This window comes from Vigna unguiculata, chromosome 3, assembly GCF_004118075.2.
Source record: "Vigna unguiculata cultivar IT97K-499-35 chromosome 3, ASM411807v1, whole genome shotgun sequence".
NCBI classification, from domain to species: domain Eukaryota; kingdom Viridiplantae; phylum Streptophyta; class Magnoliopsida; order Fabales; family Fabaceae; genus Vigna; species Vigna unguiculata.
Window position 1 is genome coordinate 4,340,676 of NC_040281.1, and position 12,229 is coordinate 4,352,904.

The 12,229-nt window shown below is 29.2% G+C and overlaps 1 protein-coding gene and 1 long non-coding RNA gene across 2 annotated transcripts; one reads left to right on the forward strand and one right to left on the reverse strand.

Moving 5' to 3' along the window:
• The first annotated feature begins 7,060 nt into the window (after positions 1–7,060).
• On the forward strand, positions 7,061–11,436 carry LOC114176190 (ethylene-responsive transcription factor ERF113-like). The gene is made up of 2 exons (XM_028061143.1): positions 7,061–7,595; positions 10,722–11,436. The coding sequence occupies exons 1-2, from the start codon at positions 7,377–7,379 to the stop codon at positions 11,178–11,180; spliced, it is 678 nt and encodes a 225-aa protein (XP_027916944.1). The 5' UTR covers positions 7,061–7,376; the 3' UTR covers positions 11,181–11,436.
• Positions 7,184–10,454, reverse strand: LOC114176191. Its single transcript, XR_003602976.1, has 2 exons — positions 7,822–10,454; positions 7,184–7,607 (listed from the first exon to the last, which is right to left on the reverse strand). It is a non-coding gene; the product is annotated as an uncharacterized LOC114176191 (long non-coding RNA).
• Positions 11,437–12,229: the final 793 nt, after the last annotated feature.

The window sequence follows — 12,229 nt, forward strand, 5'->3', positions numbered from 1 at the left end:
TATATAAATAAAATTTTATCACAACAAAATATTTATTAATTTTACATAGTATGACAAAAAGGATTATAAAGTTAAAAAATATTTTTTAAAAATTATAAAAAGAAAACACATATTCAAATTTTAAAATATTTTAAATGTCTCTTTCTTTTTTCTAAATTATAATGAAATATTTTTTTATACATTAATAACTTTTATAATACACCTCGAATGAAATTGTATAAAGGATAAGAATTAAACTAATAACAATTTAAACTTAACACTGATATCTCATTTGTTGAACTTCAATCTATGTTGGATGATGATAAACAAATTCATGACAATGATATTAAATCATTATACTACAATAAATGAATCGTCTTTATACAATTGCAATGATAAAATTATATTGATGAGAAAGAGTTAAAAATAAACATAATTATATAAAAATCATCTAATCAGTTTTCTACATGATAAAAATAAACAATAAATAAAAATGTTAAAAAACATTAAAACTGGTCGAATATGTATCATAGACACAATTTGATACACCATTGAACAAAATTATACAAAGAAAAATCAATGTATAATTAAGGATATTATAAGATGGAAAATATTTTGCATATTTAAAACAAAAATTAAGTATCAAAGAAAATAAATAAGTTTTTTTTTTTGCATATTACCTATTAAATGAAGGGTTTATGCAATTAAACACATAAAATTAAGAGTTAAATATTTTTATGTAAAAAATAATAATAAATAAAAATGTTAAAGAAAAATAAAAATAATCAAATGAGATACGTAAAAACTATTTGATTTAGTAAAGAAAGAAAAAAGAATGTATATTAAAAGAAAAATAAATTATAAAACTAAAAACTAAGAGAATTATGGTTGCTTTTTCTATAAAAGTTATCCTCTATTAGTTCTTTTCTATAAAAGTTATCCTCTATTAGTTCGTTTCCGAAACGTAGCCATATTTGATTTTGTAAAAAGCAATATGACCTCACATTGGTTAACTAACTCCAATTATAGCATAAGTTTATTTTAACCAAATTTTACTTCCTTTATTTATAGAAACGTGGATAAATCTTTTTCTTACAAATATGCACAAAAATAATCCGTTATAAAAGAAATATAACAAGTTAATATTGATTAGCACCATTACTAAAATATATTTTGTCTTAGTAAAATCTCTTTTAATTTTTTATATTTTAATAGTTTGTTTTTCTTTGTCTAACTCACATTTAAGTAATGTTTTAAATGTTATTTTTTCAATAATAACGATGATTGTTGTTTCAATTTGGAGTAATGTTTTAAACTATTTTCTTTTACTAATTTAAATTGTGGTAATTTTCTTATTAGATTGGTAAGAAAAATGAATATCAATTATGTACATAATAAAACTAAATCGATCCTTATCACAATTAATAAAATAAACCTAATCACATGTAATTATGCGGCCTTACTATCAGTTTTAATACTCCAAATCCACACTAATTTATAATTTATCTGTGGAAAAGGTGTGTTATATATTTTGTCAAATTTGATTTTGATTATTGCATTCTTATATTGACGAATTACTTTTTCCTCTTTTAAAAATATATAGTTGAATTGTTTTTATATTTACATTTAATATTTATTAGTATGTTTTTATTATCACATTTTCTTAATTTAAGAATTAATTTATCAATTTGAAATTACATATAGTAAAAAAACAACTTTTTTTCTTAAGTTTTATATCGCAAATGAATTATACATGCTCAAATTTTCATATAATCATATATTTTACTTTAATATTTTTTTGAACTTGCACTCTAAGTTGCCATGTTTTAGGACATCTATAATTAAATAATTGAGAGTAGGAGTTTAGGAATCGTTAGCAATATGTCAAACAATGGAACGACATAATTGATATAGTTTTGACTTACGTTGTTTCATCACGTGATCGATGTTAATGAGATGATAAAACTGGTTTTGACTTTCGAACTTGTGTTTAAAAATGGGTTGATGCATTGTTGTTTTTAGTTATAAATGTGGATTGTTATCAGTTTTTAGTTTCAAACATTGAAAAGAGGAGTAGACATTAGTGTGAGGTGTGACAAAAAGTGATAAACATTAATGGAATTAAACAAAAGGAAAAAAAAACACATTCGAAATGTTTTAGCTTTAATATATATAATATTATGGCTTTATTTTATTTTATCAATAATAAAGAATATAAAAATTAAAACAATATTAGAAGCACTCCAACTTTTATACATTTATAAAACATAGGTATGGAAATACAAATGAAAGACAAAACAAAAGAAAAACATACCAAAAGATATCCATTCACACAAAAAAACATACAAACAACTACCAAAAAGACATGATGTTTTTCAAATTCTTTATTATAACACTCCTAGGCTTGTTAACTTAATCCAAAGATGACATAAAGTGATATGAGTAGAAAATGTATGCATGTAAAATCAAGGTGAGACTAGTATATATTGATTTAATGCATAAAATTGAATATAAGTATCAATTTGAGAATGAGGACCTCACATTCGCATTTTTATTAATTATCCACATTCAAGCTTTAGCTTAAGTTAAGTTAAACACAATGGTGTTATGATATGGTTTGAGTTTGAAGTCAAAAACTAGACTTTTTGACACATTTAAAGAAATTAAAATCAATTTCAATTTCATCCGAATCAATAATATGTTGGAAAGAAACAATAATCATTAAGTGTTATTCTTTTATTTTAAACAAAATATTTTACTTTTTATAGTTTTTTTTTTTTAAAAAATGATATATTTTTTTTATCTTTTAGATACATATATTATCCTTTTTTTTATAATTTATTTAAAGACCTAGAAAATAGTTTAAGAGTAATAATGGTTTTTAAGAATTTCATTCAATTATTTTATTCATAAAAATTTTTAACTATAAATAAAATTTTCTATTTCATTTCATAAGAACCATTATCTCTTTAAAACTTTTTCTAAACATACACAAATATATCTATTAAAATTTATTATGGAGTTTTATTTTATTGTACTTATATTATATTCATAATTATCAAAGCATGATAATAAATTTATATTCTACTTTCTAAGGGTAAGGTTATATAATTTATTTATGGATATGAACTAAAACTGAAAGTATACTAGTTATAATAATGGCATAGTATGGCTTTTTATTTAAAAATTTTATATAGATTTTTTGTGAATTTTTTTTAAACTTATGATAAAAAAATCAATTAAAATTACAAAACATTGACTAGGTTTACTTTTAAATTTTATATTAAATAAAAATTCTAAGGTTCATACGTCGCTTTTCCTTTTCCTTCTTTCTTTATTTTTTTTCATGCAACCCTCTCTCTTTAGCTTTTTCTTCCCAACGCATCTCTAATATTAAGTAATTTCTCATTTATTTCATCACACAAATCCTATCATCTAGTAGGTAATTAAGTATATATAACTTTAGTATTGGATCAAAATTCGATTTAGAGTAATTTCTTTTTTTACTCCAAAAGTATTCCTGTTGGTAATTTTTTTATTCTATAAGTAAATTTCACTTTTTTATTGGCTTTAAGTTGAAAATGTTATTATTATCTTCACCGGATTATATTTTGATTTGTGTTTAGGTTAATTTTAATGGTCTTTCATTAGTCTCCAAATTTTTTGATGTATTTCTAGTTCTGTTTTAATTAAATTCGCTCTATGTTCTAATTAATATGATTGAGTTTAGATATATATGACCTGTAATGATATTTTTTATGTATGTTCTAATAATCACTTTCAAATAAAAACCAACTTAGTATTTATGGATCACTATCTATGAGTTTTTGTTTTTTAATATGTTATTCATTTTTTCATACTTGATGTAAAACTTTTACCAATATTTTCTTCAAGTGTGAATTAGGTTTTATCAAAAGTTATTATTATAACGAGACGAAATGTGCTTGCTACACCTATTTATATCAAGACACTACCCTAACTATTGTTGGATTATTATTGTAAGGGATATATACATCTCCATTTGAGTTTGTCATAAGTTAAATTGTCGACTTTGTTTGGATTATTATAATAAGGGATATACTTGTCTCCATTTTGAGTTTGTTATTGTGATGTCCCATTTAATTAATAAGCATAATTAAAGAAACGTCACGCACAAATAGTATAACAGCGCAGTCCTGAAGTCTTAAACACAACCCCTACAGTCCTAGGTACACCATGATGCCAAAAGTAACCAGTTACAACATTCAACCGAAAACCCCAAAGGAAAATTAGAACAGTAAACTAATACATGGGCCATAGCCCGAAAAGAAAACCCATCAAGATACGGATCCAATCCAAGCGGACTATGCAATGGAACCTCCATCACCCTGATTATTTCGGGGAGTTCTCACCTCTGCTCCCATCAACAAGTTGATGATCATTGCAAAAGAAAAGACCACACCACAGAACATACAACAACAAATAGTAGGGTAAGCTAGAGTAGAAATCAATTTGTCATGCAGTCACATACTATCACCCAATTCAAGCAATATTTATAAATCATCCAACATGTTATGACTTTCTCAAGCAATACACTAGACCCTGACTCGACTCATCCGGATACATATAATTTGGTCGGATTCGGCGGATGCTTGCACTTGTGGTGGATACCTCTGCTCACCCCCGAGCTGCTCACCCTTGAGCTATGTGTTACAAGTGTTACGAGGAATCAATCCCTCACGCACAAGGTTAACCCTTAATGAGTTTCAGGCCTCCTGCTACTCTCACCACAAGGGTTAGTCCGCTCTAAGTGAGACTAACTGACTCCTTAGAGTGTCAGGATGCAACCTTACCTTGAATCCTTACCAGACCATATAGATGGGGCACCACCATGGACACCCACTAAGAGGGGCCATGGAATTACGTCCCGACCACTGAAGCACGACCCCGAGATCCCACCTAGAGATCTCAAGGATTTATGCACTGACCATCGACCAATCATGTTCATTCAATCAAGAAAGAACTATCATGCATATATATATATATATATATATATATATATACACACACACACACACACACACACTATATCAATCTTTATAACCAATCCCCTTCACGTTCCAGATCAATCCATACCAATTCCTCATACTCCATCCATGAATATACCATTCCAACTCATCTCGTTACCATGCCACTTTAATATCAACCTCCTCATTAAGATCACATGCTAAGTTCATGCCAAACCCATTATTCACAATTCATGAATCACATTACTCATGCATCTTTATTTGTCTCATGCATTTAACACAATACTCAAATCCAAGCAAGCATTAACCATTCAAGATTCGAGGAAACAATCACACATCACACTGCCTCGCCCAGCTCCTCGCTCAGGCTGAAGGGTCTCGCTCAGGCGAGCCCCCTTCGCCTAGGTGAGGGCTCGAAGAGGGGAACAATAGCCTCACGCGGGATCTTGCTTAGGCGAGACCCCTCTCGCTTGGGCGAGATGCTCGCTCGCTCAGGAGCAACGTGGGTCACTTAAGTGACCGCTCGTGTGAAGCAGCTTGGGTGAGCCCCTGTTGATCTCGCCTAGGCGAGACATGCTCGCTTGGGGGAGAAAACCAATGCTCATCACTGTTCTCTCGTGCACAAACACTCAACAGGTCACAAATGGCTCAATACTACCATACATAGGTTCGCATCAACACACCAAGCATATTAAAATGATGAAACAGTAGCACAATTAGCACAACACAAAAGAAAGGGCGAACCCTAGCCTCCCGTACCTGGAAAATAAGCTAGCGGAACACTCCGACACGCACACAGTGAGCACGATTGTCCTAAGGATGGCCAAAGCGTTGAAACAAATGGTAAAACAGAAAAAGGAACGAGTTACTACCAAACCCTAACGGTAAAAACGGAAATAGGCCTAGAAAAGGGGAATCATGAGCTTAGGAGTGACTTACGTGGAGCGAAAACCTGACTTGAGTTAGCTTGAAGAAGGTTGACGACTAACCCTAGCAGAGAGTTGCGGCTGCTCAAAGGAGACAAGGAGGAATGTGTTTTCTGAAAAGTGAATGAAAGAATGGAATTAGGGCAGATTAGGGTCTGAATCCCCATTGGGCCAACCCTTAGGCCCATTACATTAGGGCAACCCTTTTAATTTAGGGCAGAAAAGGAAAAAGGAATTTAGTGGGCCTTACAGTCATAGAACAAATCATCGAATTTAATACCATTATTCAAATTTTTATGGGAAGGATCGAGAGATATTTAGAATTTAAAGTGAGTCTAAATTCAACACTAGGTAGAAATGATAAAGTTGATCGATATATATGATATCAAATCACACTATAAACACCCTTAATAAATGTATATCTATAAATAAATATTTTATTTGTCTTATAATAATGTATTTTTTATTGGACACTCTATGATGTAATATAACCTTAAAATTATTAAATGTCAAATTTCAAAGAAAAAATTATAATTACATAAATTTTAAAATGAAATACTAAATGATATTATAACGTGAATATTTGAAATCGATAGTTAAACATTTTTACATACAAAAATTAAACAAAAATAAAAAATATTAAAAAGGAACCTAGACTATATGCTCTATAAATAGTCCAACTAATTTTTTAAATTCACATGCAAGTCTAAAAAAATTACACAAAAATGTTGAAACTTGATTGACGTTGAAAGCCTCAAACAAGTGAGAAAGAAAATGAAGAATTATATATATATATATATATATATATATATATATATATATTATATTATATAAAAGAAGACCAAATATAAAAATAACGGCAAAGCTTTTGTAAATCATCTAATAAACAAAAAAATATTTTAATAATATAAAATAAAATAAGTACATGATGAATGAAACATACGTATAACATCCTTACATTCATAATGATATTAAAGAATTAAGAATCACTTATATTAGTAGTCATGGTTAATTAATATAAAAATTATCCACTAAAATTAAATTTAATTCAAATAATATATATCCACAAATACATACCTCCGAAAATCAATGTACATGAAATCAAAGTAACAAGATTATTGTATAATAAGTTGGTAGTAAGTAATAAAAGTATTATTAGTCTCTTAGAAAAAGACAAACACGAAAGGAAAAGGAATTTAAGAAATTGAAGAATTGTTTCAAAAAGTAAACGAACAAAAAATAAAGAAAAGGAGGCAGAAGAAGACTTTTGAGTTCCTCTTTCTTGGGTTGATTTATAGTCCTCAAAATTTCATATTCATTTAAAAACCCTAGCTTCTTCTTCACTCCTCCTTCTACTTCCGTTTCTTCACCCTTTTCCACCATCGCCTTCACCTTCCATTCACCCAAATACTTCATCGTACCTTTCACGTGATCGATATCTGAGTTGCAAAAGTGGATCCAAAACATGGAAAGAGGCCACTTCAGGAAGAAGAAGAAGAAGAAGAAGAAGAAAAAGCGTTTCCGTTCTATTTTTCTCGGTCTAAGCAAGACGTTTCAGCTGTGGTATCAGCTCTTGTTGAAGTTATTGGTGGCAATCCACCGCCAAAAGATCCAACAACACTCTCTCACTCCACTGCTGTTCACAGTAATTCCGACGAACCATCACATCCACCACAACTCCAAGGTATGTTCCTCCCTGCGCCATCATCATATATATTATATATACAACACATTTTTCTGTCTTTTTCTTGCTTTCGTAATTGATTTGAGGAGTAATTAAGAACCAGGGAATATTGGGAATTAGAATATAGGGTTCATCACTTGATGCAGGAACAACTATTATGTTCCCCTGTTGTGTTCTTCTCTCTCTATCTTTGGTGAAACCAGAAAAAGATATACTGTGTTATTACCTTGTGTAGCCAAAGATAGCAATCTTTAGGGTTTCTTGATTTGTCTCTAAAAATCATCGTGTGCTCCTGCGAGTTAAGGTTCCTGCATACATGAATGTTGTTTTGTTTGCACCAATGTTTTGTTCATGGTTTTTCTCAATCTTGTTTCCCATGCACTCATGGAAAAATTGCATAAAAAGATTCCTCTTTACACCTTTTAATTATATAGGATCCAGGATACTTAACAACTCTTCCTTTCTTTATACTCACATTACTCTTAATTTACTATTGTTTTAATGCTTTTTTTTTTTACATTATTTAACTATAGATACACCCTTTATTATATATTTTTTCAAGTAAAGTAACCATATCAAGAATTGTATATATAACTGTTGACAAAATACCATCTCTGTTAATTATAATCATGTTTAATAAAATGTTAATGATGTGAACTATAGAAAGAGAAAGAAAGAAGTAAAGGAAACTCTTTTTTCAACAGATGATGCAAGCGTAAAAGAAATACAATATTGAAATGATTAAAGTTGTTTTTTATTTACTATAATGTTATTAGTATACACAGTTTTAGATAATGATGAAAATTGATAATTTCTTATATATTTTTCTTTTTCTTTTTCCAAAATAATGGTATGATTGGTTGAAAAGAAAGAAATAGTGAAAAAACTTGATTTTAATAAAAACTAAAATTGTTCTTTCATTCCTTCATTCTAAACATATGCTAATAGCTATGAAAAATATATTCCAGGACGTATAAGTAGTATAGAATGAGATAGGTAAATGAGTTATGACAGTTGAAGATTTATTGTGGTGTGTGTATTATTTGGTAGTCAATGAACAAATACAAAGAATTGTGTGTTATTTGTGTGTATATACTAAACAACATGTGGATAAGTACGATGTTATAGTGTATTTATAATAGAATCTAGTTTAAAGATTACATCGTAGTGTGGAAAAGCTGAGTTAATTAGAACATTGAAGTTGTCGATGTGTGTGGTTATTATCAATGTGGTTATTTAGTTTTGAAATTAAATATAAAAGTAGTTTTTTTTTTTTTAGCGTAAATGAAGAAAAAAACTTTTAAAACGCCAGCTTCAATACAGCTTAATTATAGAATGTGAATGTAAGTTGTACTACAATTGTATATTTAATAAAGGTAAGGAAAATAAAGATCTAATAAGACTAAAAGAAAGGAGTACTTTATGGACAGGTGTGACTCATTTTTCTCACTCTCTTGCGCCCTAAAATGTCTTGCATTCCTATGTTGTTAACAAAAGAGAGATAAAACCATTTAAATTTCTCTCTTTTCTTCTTCTTTTTTACCATAAAATGATAGTTTAATTTTTTTTTTACTTAGATAACAAAATAACCTTAATATTGCCAAAAGTCTTGTGTTAACAATTAGTAAAGACACTTAGTGGCAAATTATAAACTGATATAATGTAACAAATTCAAGTGAGGGTTTAACTACCTCTTCTGAATTACGTTTTGTAGGTTAAAATGATGTAAAATAATTAGTTATACAATAATTAAAATTCAGAACATATAATGTTCATTTTATGTACTCCTTTGCAGTTTTTATATTTTTTAGAGTTAAATATATTTGAAGTCCTTAAACTTTGACATAAAATTTAAATTTATTTTGATTTTCAAACTTAAAAAATAAATAAATATACTGTTGTTAATCCAACAACATTAAATCTATTTTTACGTGTTAAATAGTGTTTCAAACTAACATTTGAGTTTAAAAATGTCAAACGGTATAAATAATTCAAATGTTATAGTTTGAAATGTCGTTTAACATGTTAAAAAAACTTAACGCAATTGGATTAAAAGAACTATATTTATTCATTTGAAGACTAACTATATCAAAATTTGAAACATAAACTAATTTCAATTTTACATCAAAATTTACTAAAATCATAGTCATATTCTTTATAAAGCATACTCACCAAATAAAGAAAAGGAAGAGAGAAAAACATTTTTGTAAAAGTGTGTATAAAAGAAAATAATATATGAAAATTAATGTTCACAAAAAAATGACAAGGTTTTTTGTTTGCTCAAAGATAAAGAATTTTTTTTTTTTTGTAAGCTAAATTTTTCATTAATAACAGAAGTGAAGAAGTTGTGTCCAGATTTGAACTCATCTACACATGTCTTACACACATCTTGCACCTAAGATATTGATAAAAAAAAATGAAATAACTTGTGCCCTCTTATATAATACGTTGTGTGTGGAGCTGAAATTACACAACTTTGTTTGCCCACAGATAAAGAAGATACCACTTTATTACATACCTTTCTTACATGATAGGATTTAGTTTTAGTCCTTCAATTTTTATTTTTTTTTTCGGTTAAATTCGATTCTTATAAATTTTAGAACTACATAAAATTAATAAGTCGTATAACATAATTCTAGAGAATCCAGACAAGGCCATGTTATATACCATCTCATAATAGTTGTTAAATGTGACATGTCTATACACACATTATTAACTTTGTCTTGAATTATTTGGATACCAAAACTAGTAATTTTTATTTTGAAAAATTAAAGTCATTATTGAAAGAGTCATATAGTTTTATTCCACTAAAGCACTTTGAAATAATTAATGTAAAATTTAAGAATTTAAATATAAAACCAAAAATATATCTTTCTGCTAACTATCAAATAAAATATCCATTAAAATATAAGTTTTATAAGACAAAGTGTAAGAGATAAATTAAAACATTATAAAAATAAATTAAGATATTATAAAATAGGCTTTGAGAAAGAATTGTAGCTAATGTATGTAAAACAAAAAGTGTGGAGTCAATGAAAAACCACTTACGACCCTGGAAGTGATTATAGTGTTAAGTTATTAAAAGTAGTATATACGTGAATGTGACTTGCGTGTGCACAACGAAAGATGCTCGCAAGGTGTTTGGTGAAATTCATGACTGGTGATGTGGCTGTGTGCGAAGGAAACGCAAAAAGACAGTACAGAGGAGTGCGACAGCGACCGTGGGGGAAGTGGGCCGCGGAGATTCGCGACCCGAAGAAAGCAGCCAGAGTTTGGCTCGGAACTTTTCCCACCGCGGAGGCTGCTGCACTTGCTTACGACGAAGCAGCTCTCAGATTCAAAGGAACCAAAGCCAAGCTCAATTTTCCAGAAAAAGTTCGTCTCTCAGGGGAATTAGGTTACCTCACAAATCGTCCACCGTCATTGCAACCCTCTTCAACTCCCTTCCAATTGCTTCCTCCTCACACTGCAACTAATAATGCTGCTCCCATTCTTTGTTCCTCTTCTTCGCCATCGTCTTCAACCTTTTCGATCAACTCCGCGCCTTCTTCTTCTGAACCTCCAACCAAACAACAAAAACGTTGACAACTTCAATATGCATCGTGTCAAGGAAATATTAGTCGAAGAAGAATGTTGCAAGTTCAAACAATTCAAGTGTGTATTTTTAAAATGTATGACATGATATGATATCAATAATGCGCATGAAATAAATTAATTAACTGTGTATTGTCCGTCAAATTTTGATAACAAACAGCACACAAATAGAGTATTAGAGACTTGAGTTTCAAATGGATGAACGAAAGAAGGTAAGAGAAGTTGAGAAGCAGAAGAGGATTGAATAATACGAGCTTTTTACCTGCGTCTCATAACAACCCTGTCGAGTCAGTGTGAAATATTCTTGTAACAACCATTTATGACTGAAAGAAAAATAAATCTATGGAATCAATGCTATATATATAAACGGTAGAGATATAAACAAAGTTGTGTAAAAACATCTCCCACAAAAAAAAAAATTGAATGTTATTCATTTAAATTCTTTAAAGTTAATATTCATGTATATAAAACCGATATTTTATTGATGAATAATTCTTGTAAACTCCTATTTAAGTGGTATGAGTTATATATAAATGAACGATGTAAAAGATTTGTTTAATATTTTTGATATGTAGTTAGTTCAGGATTTTTGTTTTGTTGGGAAATATGAGATATGCGAGTGTGTAAAAGGAATAAAAAAAACAAAGAAGGAGGTTTGAACACGGACGAAAACGCTGACCTGAAAATGTGAAAAAGAAAGGGCGAAAACCGCGTTACAATGATGATGCGCCGGGCTTCCAAACTAAAATCTAGAAGACACTGAACCAACAGTTGACCAAGTGCACGGTCTCAAATATTCCTTGTGTCAGACACTAAATTACGAACTCTGTTTTCAGACCTATTTAGTTTTTTTTTTTTAAATTATTGATGCTTTAAACATTTTTCCTATTTTTAAAAATTTAATTCCCGTGGAAATTGCATTTATTGGACTAAAAGGATGTTCGTAATTTGATTAATACTAAATTAAGTCGAACACTGTTTTTACAGAAAAAATACATTATTCCTCGAAATTTTATCCTGAAATCGCTTTTGTCATAAGT